The sequence below is a fragment of the Stomoxys calcitrans genome, chromosome 4, assembly GCF_963082655.1.
Source record: "Stomoxys calcitrans chromosome 4, idStoCalc2.1, whole genome shotgun sequence".
In the NCBI taxonomy this organism is placed as follows: domain Eukaryota; kingdom Metazoa; phylum Arthropoda; class Insecta; order Diptera; family Muscidae; genus Stomoxys; species Stomoxys calcitrans.
Window position 1 is genome coordinate 144,326,096 of NC_081555.1, and position 20,405 is coordinate 144,346,500.

The 20,405-nt window shown below is 36.6% G+C and overlaps 1 protein-coding gene across 1 annotated transcript in view; it reads right to left on the reverse strand.

Annotated features, from left to right (window-relative positions):
• Positions 1–12,366: 12,366 nt before the first annotated feature.
• The window catches only part of LOC106091643 (uncharacterized), a 739,869-nt gene continuing 731,830 nt past the window's right edge, over positions 12,367–20,405 (reverse strand). Inside the window, exon 4 of the mRNA XM_059366171.1 lies at positions 12,367–15,294. Coding sequence (XP_059222154.1) covers positions 12,659–15,294 — 2,636 coding nt within the window. The 3' untranslated portion in view covers positions 12,367–12,658. The remainder of the gene's footprint in view (positions 15,295–20,405) is intronic.

Sequence of the window (20,405 nt, forward strand, 5' to 3'; positions counted from 1 at the left end):
CGGGGGTTTTGGTCTTCCCGGTTTGCGTGTACCACCATGTTTGCCTTCAAAAGACTTCTTTGCTGGAGCTTCTTCATCCATTCTGAGAACATTACCTAGCCAATGCAGCCGTTGTATTTTGATGCGTGTAACTATGCTATCGTCGCAATACAGCTCATACAGCTCGTGGTTCATATGTCGCCTATATTCTCCGTTAACGCAAACTGGTCCATATATTTTACGAAGAATTTTTCTCTCAAATACTCCAAGCACTGCCTCATCTGCTTTCACAAGTACCCATGCTTCAGAACCATTTAACAGCCCGGCTAGTATCAATGTCTTGTATAGAGTAATCTTTGTCTGTCGAGAGGTGGCCTTGTTTCTAAACTGCTTACTTAGTCCTAAGTAGCATCTGTTTGCCAGTAATATTCTTCGCTTAAACTCAAAACTGGTGTCATTCGTTTCGATTACGGCGGTGGTAGAGGTAAAGGGTGATTTTTTTGAGGTTAGGATTTTCATGCATTAGTATTTGACAGATCACGTGGGATTTCAGACATGGTGTCAAAGAGAAAGATGCTCAGTATGCTTTGACATTTCATCATGAATAGACTTACTAACGAGCAACGCTTGCAAATCATTGAATTTTATTACCAAAATCAGTGTTCGGTTCGAAATGTATTCAAATTTTGACAAATTTTGTTCAGCGATGAGGCTCATTTCTGGTTGAATGGCTACGTAAACAAGCAAAATTGCCGCATTTGGAGTGAAGAGCAACCAGAAGCCGTTCAAGAACTGCCCATGCATCCCGAAAAATGCACTGTTTGGTGTGGTTTGTACGCTGGTGGAATCATTGGACCGTATTTTTTCAAAGATGCTGTTGGACGCAACGTTACGGTGAATGAACACATTTCGAACCGAACACTGATTTTGGTAATAAAATTCAATGATTTGCAAGCGTTGCTCGTTAGTAAGTCTATTCATGATGAAATGTCAAAGCATACTGAGCATCTTTCTCTTTGACACCATGTCTGAAATCCCACGTGATCTGTCAAATACTAATGCATGAAAATCCTAACCTCAAAAAAATCACCCTTTAGATAAAGTTACTGACTGTCTCAAAGTTGTGGTTCCCCACTTTCTCCATTTTCTTTATGTGCTCGGTTGTGCAAGGCTTTTTGGGAGTTGAAACCATTCATTTCATCTTACCTCCATTTACTGCCCGACTCATTTTGCACTGACTCTCTTTCGATTCTTTCAAAGGCTGCAGTTACTACTTCCGGTGACCGACCTATGATATCGATGTCGTCGGCATAGGCGAGTAGCATGTGCTCTCTTGTGATTAGTGTGTCATATCTATTCACATCTGCATCTCGTATAATCTTCTCCAGCAGGGGATTTAAGAGATCACACGATAGGCTGTCTCCTTGTCTGAAACCTCGTTTGGTAATAAATGGTTCGGAGAGTTTTTTTCCTATTCTTACTGAGGAACGCGTATCAGCAAGTGTCATCCTGTAGAGTCTTGTTAATTTTGCAGGGATACCAAACTCAAATATGGCTCAAAATACCTTTGAACGTAAAGGAGTATCGAAGGCGGCTTTGTAGTCAAAAAGATGGTAGGTATTGATTTGTCCTTCTCGGATCTTTTTCAGGATTTGGCGCAGTGTGAATATCTGGTCCAGGGTGGATTTACCAGATCTAAGGCCGCATTGATAGGGCCCAATTATCTCATTGACTTTAGGTTTTAATCTTTTACACAGTACGCTCGAGAGTATCTTGTATGCGATGGGGAGGAGACTTATTCCTCTGTAAATTGGCACATTCCGTCTTGTCTGCTTTCTTGTGTACGGGACATAGTATGCTGAGGTTCCAAGCATCGGGTATGCGTTCTTCTAGCCAGATTGCTCAGATAAACTGATGCATACGCCTTATCAGCGTGTCGCCTCCGGCCGGCCTTAAATAGTTCAGCGGGAAACCCGTCGGCGGGTCACCATCGGATCGATCGTACATCTAACACGCTGGATGAATGCCTTCCATCTATCACAACGTTATCAATTTGGTTCCTCGTGTTTTGATCGGGTGACAGCCATGTGTCTATGTGAATATTTCTATGTTGAAATATGATGCATGTTTTTTGCCGCGGCGAGATCTATCAGCCTCAATCCTTTACTGGACGTTATCTCGTGAAGGCTTAACTCTCCAACTGTTGGACCAAAAATGTCCTCCTTCCATATCTTCTCATTAAAATCTTCCAGAGCGATTTCAATATCATGGGCGGGACAGCGGTCATATTCTCTCTCTAGGCTGCCGTAGAAAATATCCTTGGTCTGTTCGTCCTTGTCTTCCGTCCGGGCATCGACACAAATAAGGCTGATGTTGAAGAATTTGGCATTTATGCGGATTGTGACTAGCCTTTCATCCACCGGAGTAAAGCTGAAAACAAGGGGCTTCAGTCTCTGACTAAGCACAAATCCACAGCCAAATGCATGCCTCATGCCTGGCCGCTATAGTATAGTTCTTCACCGTTTGGTGTTGTAGTGACGCCATTCCCAGTCTGTCGCACTTCCTGTAAGGGGGATATATCAGCATTGTATTTCTCTAATTCATCCGTCCTTTTTATACCCTCCACCATAAGATGGGGGGTATACTAATTTCGTCATTCTGATTGTAACTACTCGAAATATTCGTCTGAGACCCCATAAAGTATATATATTCTTGATCGTCGTGAAATTTTATGTCGATCTATCCATGTCCGTCCGTCTGTCCGTCCGTCCGTCCGTCCGTCCGTCCGTCCGTCCGTCCGTCCGTCCGTCCGTCCGTCCGTCCGTCCGTCCGTCTGTCTGTCGAAAGCACGCTAACTTCCGAAGGAGTAAAGCTAGCCGCTTGAAATTTTGCACAAATACTTCTTATTAGTGTAGGTCGGTTGGTATTGTAAATGGGCCATATCGGTCCATGTTTTGATATAGCTGCCATATAAACCGATCTTGGGTCTTGACTTCTTGAGCCTCTAGAGTGCGCAATTCTTATCCGATTGGGATGAAATTTGGCACGACGTGTTTTGTTATGATATCCAACAACTGTGCCAAGTATGGTTCAAATCGGTCCATAACCTTATATAGCTGTCATATAAACCGATCTTGGGTCTTGACTTCTTGAGCCTCTAGAGGGCGCAATTCTTATCCAATTTGAATGAATTTTGGCACGTAGTATTTTGTTATGATATCCAATAACTGTGCCAAATATGGTTCAAATCGATTCATAACCTGATATAGCTGTCATATAAACAGATCTGGGGACTTGACTTCTTGAGCTTCTAGAGGGCGCAATTCCTATCCGATTTGGCTGAAATTTCGCAAGACGTTTTTTTTATTGTTACTTTCAACAACTGTGTCAAATAAAGTACAAGTCGGTTCATAACCTGATATAGCTGCCATATAAACCGATCTTGGATCTTGACTTCTTGAGCCTCTAAAGGTCGCAATTATTATCAGATTTGCCTGAAATTTTATACGACGGATTCCTTCATGACCATCAACATACGTGTTTATTATGGTCTGAATCGGTCCATAGCCCGATACAGCTCCCATATAAATCGATCTCCATATTTTACTTTTTGAGCTCACAAAGAGCGCAATTCTTATTCGAATTGGCAGACTTTTTACACAGGTCTCCAGGTCTCGCTCTAATAGCAGAGCAAATATTTTCTTATATCCTTTTTTTTGCATAAGAAAAGATGCCGGGAAAAGAACTCGACAAATGCGATCCATGGTGGAGGGTATATAAGATTCGGCCGAACTTTGCACGCTTTTACTTGTTTCGTTTGCGTGGGTTGTCAACGTTGAGGGGGTCCGTTTTTATACCCACCACCGAAGGATGGGGGTATATTCATTTTGTCATTCCGTTTGCAACACATCGAAATATCCATTTCCGACCCTATAAAGTATATATATTCTTGATCAGCGTAAAAATCTAAGACGATCTAGACATGTCCGTCCGTCTGTCCGTCTGTCCGTCTGTCTGTTGAAATCACGCTACAGTCTTTAAAAATAGAGATATTGAGCTGAAATTTTGCACAGATTCTATTTTTGTTCATAAGCAGGTTAAGTTCGAAGATGGGCTATATCGGACTATATCTTGATATAGCCCCCATATAGACCGATCCGCCGATTTAGGGTCTTAGGCCCATAAAAGCCACATTTATTATCCGATTTTGTTGAAATTTGGGACACTGAGTTGTGTTAGGCCCATCGACATCCTTCGTTAATTTGGCTCAGATCGGTCCAGATTTGGATATAGCTGCCATATAGACCGATCCTCCGATTTAGGGTCTAAGGCCCATAAAAGCCACATTTATGGTCCGATTTTGCTGAAATTTGGGACAGTGAGTTTTCTTAGGACCTTTGACATCCTTTGTCAATTTGGTCCAGATCGGTTCAGATTTGGATATAGCTGCCATATAGACCGATCTTCCGGTTTAGGGTCTTAGGCCCACAAAAGCCACATTTATTATTCGATTTTGATGAAATTCGGGGCAGTGAATTGTGTAAGTCCCATCGACATCCTTCGTTAATTTGGCTCAGATCGGTCCAGATTTGGATATAGCTGCCATATAAACCGATCCTCCGATTTAGGGTCTAAGGCCCATAAAAGCCACATTTATGGTCCGATTTTGTTGAAATTTGGGACAGTGAGTTGTGTTAGGCCCTTCGACATCCTTTGTCAATTTGGTCCAGATCGGTTCAGATTTGGATATAGCTGCCATATAGACCGATCTTCCGGTTTAGGGTCTTAGGCCCACAAAAGCCACATTTATTATCCGATTTTGATGAAGTTCGGGACAGTGAAGTGTGTAAGGCCCATCGACATCCTTCGTTAATTTGGCTCAGATCAGTGCAGATTTGGATATAGCTGCCATATAGATCGATCCTCCGATTAATGGTGTAAGGCCCATAAAAGCCACATTCATTATCCGATTTTACTGAAATTTGGGACAGTGAGTTGTGTTAGGCCCTTTGACATATTTCTTCAATTTGGTCCAGATCGGTTCAGATGTAGATATAGCTGCCATATTGACCGATTTCTTGATTTATGGTTTTGGGCCCATAAAATGCTCATTTATTGTCCGATGTCGCCGAAATTTGGAACAGTGAGTTAAGTTAAGCCCCTTGACATACTTCTGCAATATCGCACAGATCGGTCCAGATTTGGATATAGCTGCCATATAGACCGATATCTAGGTTTTAGGTTTTGGGGCCATAAAAGATGCATTTATTGTCCGATGTCGCTGAAATTTGACACAGTGAGTTTGGTTAGGCTCGTCGACGTCCTTCTTAAATTTTGCCCAGATCGGTCTAGTTTTGCATATAGCTGCCATATAGACCGATCTCTCGATTCAAGGTTTAGGGCCCATAAAAGAGGCATTTATTGTCCGATTTTGCCGAAATTTGGTACAGTGCTTTGTATTAAGGCTTTCGACATGTTTATGCAAGTTGGCCCAAATCGGGTTAGATTTGGATATAGCTGCCATGTAGACCGATATCTCGATTTAAAGTCTTGGCCCCATAAAAAGCGCATTTATAATCCGATTTCATTGAAATTTGACACAGCGACTTATGTTCGGCTTTTCGACATCCGTGTCGTATATAGTTCAGATCGGTATGAGGTATATGAGTATAAGGCATGAAATTTTCATCGAATTTTGATGAAAGGTTGTTTACATATATACCCGAGGTTGTGGGTATCCAAAGTTCGGCCCGGCCGAACTTAACGCCTTTTTACTTGTTTGATATAGCTGCCATATAAACCGGTCTTGGGTCTTGACTTCTTCAGCCTCTAGAGGGCGCAATTCTCCTCCGATTTGACTGAAATTACGTGGTGTTTTGTTATGACTTCCAACAACTGTGTTAAGTATGATTCAAATCGGTTCATAATCTGGTATAGCTGTCATATAAACTGAACTTGGGTCTTGACTTCTTGAGCCTCTAGAGGGCGCAATTCTCATCCGATTGGGCTGAAATTTTGTATGAAATGTTTTGTTATGATTTTCAATAACTGTGCTAAGTATGGCGCAAATCGGTTAATAATATAATCCGATCTGGGATCTTGACTTGACTTGAGCCTCTAGAGGGCGCAATTCTCATCCGATTAGGAAGACATTTTGTACAACGGCTTCCCTCATGACCTTCAACATACGTGCCTATGGTCTGAATCGATCAATAGCATGATACGGCTTCCATATAAACCGATCGCCCAATTTTGCTTCTTGAGCCCCTACAATGCGCAATTCTTATCCAAATGAACTGAAATATTACACAATGACTTCTACAATGTTCAGCATTCATTTATGGTCCGAATCGGACTATAACTTGATATAGCTCCAATAGCACAACAGTTCTTGTTCAATATTCCTTGTTTACCTGAAAAGAGATGCTGCGCATAGAACTCGACAAATGCGATCCATGGTGGAGGGTATATAAGATTCGACCCGGCCGAACTTAGCACATTCTTACTTGTATTCCCTAAAATGCAAGAGGTTGACTTGCATGACATGTTGTATCAATAAGACATTGTATATACCACACAGCACGCGTAACAATGGGCTTATTGAAAGGAGAGTTCGGTGAACATTTCAAGTTAGGGACCGGTCAATTGGCCGCCTATATTGTGCCTCAAAATAGTCCTGCTCGGCTCCGCTCAAATCCCAGGTAACAAGGCTATGTCTTGTAGTCGCAGTAGTATGAACTCAGGCACATTTCTAAACACAACACTATTTTGCTAGCATTTAAGAGTAGCCTCCACTCAGCTTACCTTTTTTATTCAAAACCTGTATTCTCTGCAATGTCTTCATGGGGAAGAAGGAGACAATATTGAATATTCCGCGCTTACAACTCTTGCAAGTTAAATGCCATATCCACCCTTTATATAAATAATTCAAAACATGGTTATTTATATTTTCTGAAATTTTTATTTTTCTTTAAGTTTTTTTTTTTTATGGAATTTACCGATAAATAATAATTATTTGATCTTTTTTATATATACTCTCTATTTTGGTTTTATTTTTTTTTTTTTTTTTGTATATAATGACTTAAAATCTGTTAATTACTAGTTATAATTTGTTTGTTTATTGTAACTTAAATTTTAATTAATATGGCTTTAAAACTAATTTATTACTTATTATTATATGCATTATGATACTAATATTTATGTTATTGGTTTTCTGTTATTACAATAAATTTAAAATCCTTTTGTTTGAAAAAAAAAATGCATAATTGTTGTTACTTTCGTGAAATGAGTTTTGTTTTGTTCGATGCTAATGGAGGGGGATTTTTCAAAAATTTTTTGCCCTATTTTTGTTATATAATTGCAAGTTGTCTGTCTATTTCATACCTATTTTCATTGGATTTGGCTTTGGGCATTTTATGGGAAAATAATAATTTGGTTCACAAATTTGCATAATTGATTGCCTAATTAATATGTCTAAAATAAACTATAAAAGTACTTATTATGATGATGTGTGATGTAGCACCTAATAATACATATTAAATATTTGTGTGGGGGCTTATGTAAAAAAAAAAAATGAAAATTAATTCTGTGACCTTTGAGATGAAAAAAGTGATAGTTGCGAATCAAAAACAGGAAAAAAAACATTTAAAATAGTTTGTTTGCGAATTAATAGAGACCATTTTAAGTAAAACAAAGTTCCCAGAAGTTGTGCGAATTCATATGGCCTCATTCACAAAACTTAATGAAGCCTAAAAGTAGGTTAATTTGACAGTTCTATAAGGGAAATCTGTCAAATAAACCTATTTCAAATCTATATTCAATTTGTGAATACCGGTTATAGAATTTAAAAATGTTCACAGATTTAAGGATCTTCGCCCTAACTGGCAAAAAAAACTTAAAAAATTAAAAATTCGCCAGAGCCCGGCCAGGATTCGAACCTGGGTACACGGAACAACAGCGAGAGCCATTGCCGTTGCCTTAGCGTTCGAAGGCATCAATACAACTCCCAACAGATGCTCAAAATCATGTGTAGTACAGAAGAAGTGTAATTTGTCACAGACAGAATGTCTGTCATTACACAAAAATACATGCATTGGGAAAAGTACAGCTAATAAGCAGGGTTGTCGAGCTTGGTTAATGTGGTAATTGGATCATAGATGCGTTTACGTTATTAATACGATTCAAATACAACCTAATTCAAATACAACCTAATATGGTTGAAAAATCTTCTAACCAAAGACGAAACGCGTCCCATAGTGTTTGATGTCGCTTTCCATTTGCATCTCCGATCATTGAGCTCGTCTCGAAAGAGAAACAAACGAAAATTCATGAGTTTTTTAGATTTCTTTATTCACCTGAAGTCAATAGGTGTTGATTTTGCTTCTTTCTAGAAAAGAAAGCAAAATAAAAAGCTTTTTGAAAAATTCGTAAAATTTGAGAAAAGTCAAAGTATATTGAAAAATTCCAAGAATTTAGGTAATTCATAGGATTTAGGAAAATTTTTAGAATTTGGAAATTCATAAAATTTATGAACACTCATAGAATATATGAGAACCAGATGTTCATAATATTAAAAAAAATGAAGCGTTTAAGAAAATTCATATCATTAAGAACTTTAAAATTATTAAAAATATTCATACATTTAGAAAAATTATAGAGTTGAGAAAAATTCATTAAGCTTAGGAAAAAGCATTCATTTCAAGAAAATTCATAGAATTTAAAAAAACCACAGAATTTAAGAACATTCATAGAATTTAAGAAAATTCATAGAATTTAAGACTAATCATAGAGTTTAAGACAAATCATAGAATTTAAGAAAACTCATAGAATTTAAAAAATTCCTAGAATTTAAGAAAATTCCTAGAATATTAGAAAACTCCTAGAATTTAAGAAAATTCCTAGAACTAAAGAACATTCCTAGAATTTAAGAAATTACCTAAAATTTCTTGAATTTAAGAAAATTCATGTAATTTAAGAAGTTCATAGAATTTAAGAAAATTCATAGAATTTAAGAAAATACATAAAATTTAAGAGAATTCATATAATTTAAGAAAATTCATAAAATTTAAGAAAACCCATAGAATTTAAGAAATTTCGTACAATTTAAAAAATTTATAGAATTTAAGAAAATTCTAAGAATTTATGAAAATTCATAGAATTTATGAAAATTCATGGAATTTATGAGAATTCATAGAATTTATGAATATTCATAGAATTTATGAAAAATTCATAGAACTAATGAAAATTCATAGAATTTATGGAAATTCATAGAATGAGTGAAAATTCATAGCATATTTAATAAAATTTAACAGAATTCGTAGATTTTAGAGTCATTAAAATTTATGAAAATTCATAGAATTTATGAAAATTCACAGAATTTATGAAAATTCATAGAATTTAGAGAAATTCATAGAATTTAGAGAAATTCATAGAATTAATTGAATTTAGAGAAATTCATAGAATATAGAAGGTTCGTATATTTTAGGAAATTCTTATGATTTAGAAAAATTAGAGAAATTTATGAATATTTATAAAAATTAGGAAAAAATTCGTAGAATTTAGAAAAATTCATAGCATTTCTAAAAACTATAGGAGAATTCATTGGGGTTAGGAATATTCATAAGATATAGGAAAATTCAAGATATGTATGAAAACTCATAGAGTTAACGAAAATTCAAGGAGTTTAAGAAAATTCATAAAATTTAAGAAAATTCATATAATTTCTAAAAATTAATAGAATGAAAATGAATAGAATTAATTCATTGAGATAAAAAAAAATTGTTAAGAAGTTCTAGTAAATTGAAAATTTTGCGCATGAACGTTCCACTTAGAATTTAAGAAAATTCATAGAATTTAAGAAAATTCATAGAACTTAAGATTATTCATAGAACTTAAGATAATTCATAGAATTTAAGAAAATTCATAGAATTTAAGAAAATTCATAGAATTTAAGAAAATTCATAGAATTTAAGAAATTCATAGAATTTAAGAAAATTCATAGAATTTAAGAAAATTCATAGAATTTAAGAAAATTCATAGAATTTAAGAAAATGTCTACAATACAAGAAAATTCCTATAATATAGGAAATTCATAGAATACGCAAATATTTATAAAATTTATGAAAATTCATAGGATTTAGGAAAATTCATAGGATTTAGGAAAATCCATAGGATTTAGGAAAATGCATAGATTCTATGAAAATTCATTAATAAATCTCGAAGTTGTGAATATATGCAGAATTTTTATTATTTTAGAAATTATGATTCTCATAATTTAAGAAAATTTAAGGTATTCATAAAAATTAATTGAATTAAAAAAAATAATAATGAAATTTTAAGCATACCAATGTTGTTGTAATATTTTGTTTAGCAACTTTGAGAGGATATTTTTAATGACTTTGAAATTTGTGGCTGGTATGTCTCTTGTATGGAAATAAGCGTTTTTGTTTAAGCTGTACCTAAAATAGCTGCCATTATTCGATTCTAATTTTAATTCAAAATATGTGTCTGAAATCTGTGGGTTATTAAATTATGGTCTTAGCTAGCGGTCGGTCGGTCAGTGTCATAGATCTTCAAAAATACAACAAGGTGAGTGTGTTTGCTAATTATAGATATAAGTCTGAGTTATCGTGTTGTAGAGTCCATTTCAAGTCTGTCTTTTTTTAAAAGGATAATGTTCTCCCATGATTTTTATGGTTGCTGCAACTAGCTATACAAATATTTATAATTTTGTTTGTTAAGCTCATTTGTAATTATTGTGTGTTCTCAACAAAAATCTTAATAGTTTGCTTAAATAAAATAAAACAACAAAATCTAATAATATATTTTCATTATATATTTTTGTTTAAAATGTTTTCAGAACATCCACTTTTTTTGTACTAGAAATGAAAGTTGACATTGTTAATAGATTTTTGTAAATGTTTTTCTTTTTTTTTTATAGTTTATACCTTACATAAATAATATATGTTTTAAACTGAAAGTTCATTACAAAATTAACAGCAATTATTTATACATGCAAATATTGTACATTTCCATTTAATCATATGTAAGAGTTTAGAGATGATTTCCTAGCTATGAATTATTTATTTGACTATGCTTTCCAAATATTTCGATATATTTACACAATTAGCAATCAGAAGGGAGCAAGGATTACACTTGTATTTTGGGGGTTTGAGTGTTTGTTATGCATGAAAAAGTAAATGTTTAAAATTCAGTATTTGTTCGACGGTAACATGACTCGTTTTATGCACACTTTTTGATTTTTTATTTTGCATATAGCCGTTAAAATTTTTCATTACATTTTTTTATTTATTTTTAACACTATGCTTTATTTTTCCAAAGTTAAAGAAAATCTTTACAAGAATGATATATTTTTGAAGCTATGAATTTTAATTTTTAACTTTAATTTTGATTTTGTTTTCTTTGCTATATTAAATGGGGTCGATTTACTTTTTTTTTTTAAATTGATAATCAAATATTATTTGATGAAATCGTTTATAAAACACCGTTACAAAAGGTTTGTATAATGATGGTTGTATACAATCGATAAATCGATAATTTTATGAACTTTCATAAATTCTATGAGTGTTCATGAATTCTAAGAATTTTCATAAATTCGAAGAATTTTCGTAAATTCAAAGAATTTTCATAAATTCTAAGAATTTTCATAAATTCTAAGAATTTTCATAAATTCTAAGAATTTTCATAAATTCTAAGAATTTTCAAAAATTCTAAGAATTTTCAAAAATTCTAAAAATTTTCATAAATTCTAAGAATTTTCATAAATTCTATGAATTTTCATACATTTTATGAATTTTCATAAATTCTATGAATGTTCATAAATTCTATAAATTTTTATAAATTCAAAGAATTTTCAAAAATTCTAAGAATTTTCAAAAATTCTTAGAATTTCTATAAATTCGAAGAATTTTTTATAAATTCTATAAATTTCCATAAATTGTAAGAATTTGCAAAAATTCCAAGAATTTTCATATATTCAAAGAATTTTCATACATTCTAAATATTTTCATAAATTTTAAAAATTTTCATAAATTCTACCAAATTCATATATTCTATGAATTTTCATAAATTCTAAGACTTTTCTTAAATTTTAAGAATTTTCTTATATTCTATGAATTTTTATATATTCAATGAATTTTCATAAATTTTAAGAATTTTCATAAATTCTAAGAACTTTCATAAATTCTATGAATTTTCATAAATTCTATGAATTTTCACATATTCTATGAATTTTCATAAATTCTAAGAATTTTTCATAAACTCTATGAAATTTCATAAATTCTAAAAATTTTTCATAAACTCTATGAATTTTCATAAACACTGTGAATTTTCTTAAATTCTCATATTAACCTATATTTCATATTGCAGTGTTGGTAGGGTTCTTTAAACGATTTCCTGCATCCATTCTAAACTACCCCATTTAATACCCTTGACTTATGAATTATGTAAATTGTATATACATTTAACAAACATTCTTCTTAAATTTTCTTCAAGTTATTTCAACTAAATCTAATGATTTATTATCCTACATTAATCCTACACTAAACTATTTCTACAGCAATGAAAGTTAACATTGCATCCATCCATCATCATCCATCACATCAACTGCATTGTGATGAAGTGGACCTTCTACCGCTATTTACACTTGGGTCCCGTAATACTAGAGCGATACAAACTCACTCCCCGTATCCTGGTTCTTGGTTAAGCTTTTGCTTTGAGTTCCGTTCGACATGCTGGCATTGGCATTCGATGATGTTTGGCAGTCTTGTGTTTTGCTAGAATTTTGCTGATTCGCCTGATTCATCTTGGAGGCGGGAGTCTTTGTCCGAGGGCTGCCCTCATTGAAGAGAGTTTCGCTTTCCAAGCGCTCCTCGTCGGGCAGTGAGAGTGTGGAATTACCGCTGGCCGTTATGCGCCGTCCCATGTTGTCGTATTTCAGGCATCCCAGGCCAGCGGCAGGTTGTTTACATAGCGGCCTTAGGGGTGTGGCATCAATGGGCGGGCTGGCACAGGCACTTCCAGGAGCTTGCATAGCGGCAGACATACAGCCGGCACAAGGTTTGGAGGTAGCGTTATTTGACTGCTGCTGCTGCTGCTGTTGCTGTTGACCATGGTGGCATTTGATCGAAGGTGGTGGTGGAGGCGGTGGCAGTCCTATCAGCTCTGTCTGATGCTGTTGGTAGCCCTGGCTGTAGGTGGTATCCAAGTTGTGATAGGACACGATTTCATCGTGCGTATAGAGATTTGTCTGGGGCAATTGTTGCTGCAGCGAGGTGTCCTTTTTCAGTATGCCTCTTCGCTGATTGTTGCGTGGCAGGGTGGCAAACGAGGTGACATTCACCGAGGAAGAGGTGGCATTCGCATTGGCTGGAGGTGGCGATATGGCGTTTTCCACGCCATTGCCACTGTTGTTTGCATTGCTGTTGAGGACCGTTGTGGCCGTCGAATTGTCTTGTATTCTCTTGGGTATATTCAGCAGATCGGGATACATGCTGAGATCGGTGCCATCCAGCATATCCTGGGTCACGGATACACTAATAAAGATATTGCCATACGCTGGATTGGGCACTATGTTGGAGCAGAACTCAGGTGGTGGTGGAAAAACACCCACATTGAGTGGAAATTCCTCGGGTATGGGGTGGTGACCTCCGGCCGAGACCGCTGAAGCCATTGATGTGGGTATGCCCACCACACTGCAGGATCCATCGGAAACAGCCATCAATTGCTGCTGCCTGCTGGAGGCCATTAGGGAGGAGGCTGCTGCACTTGTGGGCGGCATGTGGGCATGGTGCTGTTGCAATTGCTGCTGATGGCTCATCTGATGATGACCTGACATCATCATTGAATGATGGTTGTGAACACTTGTTCTATGATTATCCACCGAGTGTATTTCGATGGGTTCAAATCCAATAACCGATTCGGCTTTGCTCATGGCCGTTGCTGTGCTATGATTGTTGTCTAGGCAACTGTCCACCCGATCATTGGTGGTGGTGGTTATACTCAGATCCAGCAGTTTCTTCTCCTGGTCATTGAAGCTGACGCTGGGCTTGACGCCCGTCTTGCTAGGATGCCTACGCTGGCGTGTGGTTCTCTTGCATAGACACACCACAAATGATATGAGTATCAAGAGGAAGACGGTTCCAAAGGTTCCCATGATTAGACCAAAATACCAAAACGTCTCTGGCGTCTTGACCAGAACATGCTGCACAATTTCCGTAAGATAAATGCTGATATTCTGGGAGGCCACACCCACCACATTGGTGCCGGTGCAGACATAAGTGCCAGCATCCAAGCTGGTCATATTGAAGACAGTCAAGTTATTCCATAGCTTATCCGAGGCTATGTTCTCTGCCTCAAACATGACATTGTCCGAATCCAATATCTTGCCATTCAACTCCCAGGATATTTCGGGCAAGGGATCCCCATAGACCAAGCAGCTGAAGGTGGTGTTGCTGCCAATCTCTATGTTTTGTACATCCTCATTGTTGAATATCTCCACTTTGGGTCCACAGCCGAATTGCTCCTCCGACACTTGGTCCCAGGTGTGCTCTTTGTGTTGTGGCGGACCCTTGCACAGTAAGCTGACACTGTTCAGACGGCTATTGACATACCACGATCTGAATTTGCGCAACTTGCAATTGCATTGCCAGGGATTCTCATCCAAGACCAGCGTCTTTAAGCTCCCCATATGCTGGAAGACATACTCGCTGAGACTCTCCAGCAGATTATTTTTCAAATACAGAAACTCCAACATATTGAGATTCGCCAAAGCCATGGGATCTATGTAGCTTATCAGGCAATCCCTCAGATCCAATGTTCTCAAATGAGGCAATATAGGAAATTGATAGGCCACCAATTTCTTTATGGGATTGCCAAACAAATACAATATTCTCAGACGATCATTGCCCATGAATGTATCTTTGTCCAACATTTCGATTTTGTTATCGGACAAATCAATTTCCACCAATATCTTGAGATCCTTAAACGCCTCCTTGTGGACATATTGCACCTCGGACTTTTTCAAATAGATTCGCTGCAAATTGAGCAAGTTCAGATTGGTGAACTCCTCACGATTCAGATATGGTATGTGATTATCATTGAGCACCAACACTTGTAGTTCGGTGCTCAGCGTGGTCGGTATGGTGGTCAACTGCAGCGAACTGCAGATGGCTGACTTTTTGCCATTGGTCCATTTGCAGGTACAATTTGAGGCACAAGACTGTGACCAATCATCTGCCAAGGCGTTGGGCAGATGGAGTGTAATAAACATCAATGAGATATTGAGCGTTAAAGCAACTGAAATTGAAAGAGGGATGGTGAAGAGAAAAATTGTTAGTTAAAATCGTTAAAGAAGGTTTAAACAAAATTTGAATGAAGATTTAAAAAAATTATAAGTTTAAAACATTCCCTTCTGTCATCTTAGTCTTCACTTTCCTTTTGGACATTCCACAAGTCCGACATCTAAACCCTGATATACATAAACTCATCCATCCATGCCTAAATAACCGACTTTTTATGCGTTCTAAATTTTAACAGTACTTCTTGTCTTTAGGAGCTAACCTGATTTCGGCCTCAAGTCCTTAAATTTTCTCGATGTTACCCGTAGTCATTTTGACCATACATTTTCTTTAGAGTTCTATACCTCCTTTCTGCCAACAGAAAGAGATCTTCAGGATACCCATTACCCAAGGAAATGGGCGGCCTCAAAACTTAGAATTTATGAGCACTCTTTGTCGGCGCTTCAAATCGAGGAGGGAAGGTGCATTAGGGTTTATATGGAAACTCTAAACAAAGTTCAAGCACATCATATATAAGGAAATAGGAAAAAGGTCATAAAATCCCAATTCTTCAACAACAGCCTTAATTGTGCCCATGCCCCGACTAAAGACAAGGACTAGCAGACCAAGAATATTTTCTACGAGCGCCTAGAGAGAATATGACCGCTGTCCCGCCCATGATATTTAAATCGTTCTTGGAGATTTTAATGCGAAAATAGGGAAGGAAGACATCTTTAATCCAACAGTCGGATCGGGAGAAAAGGAGAGAAGAGAAACGTCTATTCCGCAGAAAGAAAAAGAAAATGGAAAGACGTGAGTGTGAGCGAACTGAGATGTACAGGAGTCATAATGAAGTCCCAAAAAATCTACCAATGAATCAAACATCAAACCGATGGCTTTGGTGCGAGCCCAACCGCCTGCAGAGACAATCGAGTAATAAACATACTTTTATGGTGACAATAATTTAAATCGAGAAATAGGTATACATATATGAAAGCTATATCCGAATATAGCCCGATCTTAACCATACTCGGTACGAGCAGTGCGTTTTGGTACCCTTGTATAGCTTTTAGATGAATATCAAAACTCACTGTTTCAAATTTCATCAAAATCGGATGAAAAATGCTCCTTATATGAGATCAATACTCCATATCGGGAGATCGGTCTATATGACAGCTATATCCAAATATTATCTGATCTGGACGATATATGTAACAAAAAGGTTTAGAGGGGTACTAAATTTCAAATTTCGCTGTGCCAAATTTTATCCAAATCGGTTGAAAAATGCTTCTTTTATGTGCTCATTGCACCATATCGGGATATCTGTCTATATGGCAGCTACATCCAAATACGATCCGATTTGGAACACATTTGACAGGAATCCACTGTGCCAAATTTCATCAAATTCGGGTAAAAAATGATCTTTTATGGCCTCAATACCATATATCGCGAGATCGGGCGGTCGGTTTAATGGCAGCTATATCCAAATATAGTGCGATCTAAACCACATTTCACAGAAATGGGTAGGGGTATGGCAAAACTCACTGTGCCAAATTTCATCGAAATCGAATGAAAAATTATCAATTTATTGCCTCAAGATTTTAAGTCTGGAGATAGGTCTTTATAACGGCTATATATTGTGTAACTAAAATCCGATTTTATGAGTTCAGAAGATATATTTAAAGAATACGAAATCATCACAAAATGTTTGGAAAAAATTTTTATCTGCAAAATTATAAATACCCAGCTTTTGGGTATAAATGGGTAAATATCCAGGTATGTACCCAATTTACCGGGTAAATACCTTTTGGGTATTTACCATCGCCCATCTATAAGAATTCCGCCAAATCTAGTCAACTTATGGTTTTATTAGTATTTCCAATAATAGTTACTTCTAAGCTTTACATTTTTAGGCTCTATTTCTAACAGTTTTTATATCCTCCACCATATACTATTTTCGTCAATCTGTTGGTAACTTCTCGAAATATTCGTCTAAAACCCTATAAAGTATATAAATTTTTGATCGTCATGGCATTTTAAGTCGACCTAGCCATGTCCGTCCGTCTGACCGCCCATCTGTCTGTCGAAAGCGCGCTCACGTTCGAAGGTGTAAAGCTAGCCGTTTGAAATTTTGTACAAATACTTCTTATTAGTACAGGTCCGTTGGGATTGTATATGGGCCATTTCAGTATATGTTTTAATATAGCCGACATATAAATCGCTTATAGAGGGCGCAAGTAGTATCCGATTTGGCTGAAAAATCACGAAAAAATCGATCTCCCGACTTTTCTTTTTGAGCTTCTAAAGGGTTCAATTCGATTTGGATAAAATTTTATACAATGACTTCTACTATGGTCTCCAACATTTGATTCAATTATGGTCGGAATCGGACAATAACTTCACATAGCTCCAACAGCATAGCAATTCTTTTCTTCTATCCTTTGTTTGCCTAAAGAGAGATGCCGGGAAAAGAACTCGAGAAATGCGATCCATTGTGGAAGATATGTAAGATTCGGCCAGGCCAAACTTAGCACGCTTTTACTTGTTCGCACTCCAAACGATCCTCCAACATTTTATCCCATGGCACTTTTGTTCTTTCGAACAAGCATACGGATTATGTTCAAGCGAGTTTACTTTCTGGCGAACTTGTCTCTCAATTAGAGGTTCAGTCTGCTTTTGTTTTATTACACCCTCCACCATAGGATGAGGGTATACTAATTTCGTCATTCTATTTGTAACTACTCGAAATATTCGTCTGAGACCCCATAAAGTATATATATTGGTCATTGTCGTGACATTTTATGTCGATCTAGCCACGTCCGTCCGTCTGTCCGTCCGCCCGTCTGTCCATCCGTCCGTCTGTCTATCGAAAGCACTCTAACTTTCGAAGGAGCAAAGCTTGCCGCTTGAAATTTTGCACAAATACTTCTAATTAATGTAGGTCGGACGGGATTGTAAATGGGCCACATCGGTCCATTTTTTGATATAGCTGCCATATAAACCGATCTTGAGTCTTGACTTCTCGAGCCTCTAGAGTGCCCAATTCTTATCTGATTGGAATGAAATTTTGAACGACGTGTTTTGCTATGATATCCAACAACTGTGCCAAGTATGGTTCAAATCGGTCCATAACCTGATATAGCTGCCTTATAAACCGATCTTGGGTCTTGGGTCTTAAACCTCTAGTGTGCGCAATTCTTATCCGATTGGAATGAAATTTTGCACGACGTGTTTTGTCATGATAGCCAATAACTGTGCCAAGTATGATTAAAACCTGTTCATAAACTGATATAGCTGTTATATAAACCGATCTGGGGACATGACTTTTTGAGGTTCTAGAGGGCGCAATTTCTATTCGATTTGGCTGAAATTTTGCATGACTTTCGACAAATGTGCCAAATAAGGTTCATAACCTGATATAGCTGCCATATAAACCGATCTGGGATCGTTACTTCTTGAGCCTCTAGAGGTCAATATTCCCATGACCATCAACATAGGTGTTTTTTATGGTCTGATCCCATATAAAAATTTACTTCTTGAGCCTCCAAAGGGCGCAACTCTTATTTGAATTGGCTGACATTTTACACATGTCTCCAACATATAATTTAATTGTGGTCCGAAGCGGACCATATCTTGTTATTTCTTCACACTGTCTTAGTACTAGTTTTTATCATCGTCTTGCAGTTCCTCAATCCTTTTTTATGCCCACCACCAAAGGATAAGGGGTATATTCATTTAGTCATTCCGTTTGCAACACATCGAAATATCAATTTCCGACCCCACAAAGTATATATATATTTCGGATCGTCGTAAAATTCAAAGACGATTTAACGATGTCCGTGTGTCAGTCCGTCTGTTAGTCCGTCCATCTGTCCGTCCGTCTGTAGTAATCACTCTAGAGGCTTCAAAAATTGAGACATTGATTAGAAATTTGGCACAGATATGTCTTTTTGATGCACGCTGGTTAAGTTCTTGAACGTGCCAAATCGGACCATATTTGGATATAGCTGCTATATAAACCGATTTTCCATTAAAGGGTCTAATGCCCTTAAAAACTTAATTTTTCATTCAATTTTGCTGAAATGAGTAGTTTAAAGCTTCCCAATAACGGACCCAAATATGATTCAGATCGGACTTTATTTATATCGAAATTTATGTCGATAAAGGGTCTGAAGACCAAAAAAGCTTTATTTATTACCCGATTTCGCTGAAATTAGAAACAAAGGAATATCTTAAGCCTTCTGATATCTGACCTTAATATGGATCAAATCGGACTATATATCTGCCATTTCGGTATAGCTGCCATGTAGATCGATAAAGGGTCTCCAGATAAAGGGTCCAAAGCCCATAAAAGGTTTATTTTTTAGCCGATTTCGCGGAAATTTTAAACATTGAGTAGTTTTACGCCTCCTAACATAGGACCCAAATGCCATGTAGACCGATATCCCGATAAGGGGTCTGAAGGCCATAAAAGATTTAGTATTTGTCCGATTTCGCTGAAATTTAAAACAATGGGGTATCTTAAGCCTTCTTACATCTCATCTTAATATGGTTCAGATCGGATTATAATTAGATATAGCTGCCATATAGACCGATCTCCAGATAAAGGGTCTGAAGTCCATAAAAGATTTATTTATTACCCGATTTCGCTGAAATTTAAAACAAAGGGCTATCTTAAGCCTTTTGAAATCTGAACCAAATATGGTTCAGATCGGACTATACATACATATAGCTGTAATATAGACCGATCTCTCGATATAGGGTCTGAAGGCCATAAAAGCTTTATTTTTAACCGATTTCGCTGAAATTTCAAACAGCGGGTTATTTTAAGCCTCCCGCAATCTGACCTAAATGTGGTTTAGATAGGACTATATTTAGATATAGCTGTCATATAGACTTATCTCTCGATAAAGGGTCTGAAGACCATAAAAGCTTCATTTATTATTCCATTTCGCTGAAATTTGAAACAGTGAGTAGGTTAAGGCCTCCCAACATCCGACCTAAATATGGTTCTGATCGGACTATTTTAAGATATAGCTGTCATATAGACCGATCTGCCGATAAGGGGACTGAAACCCATTAAAATTTGAAACAGTGTAGGTTAAGACCTCCCAACATTCGACCTTAATA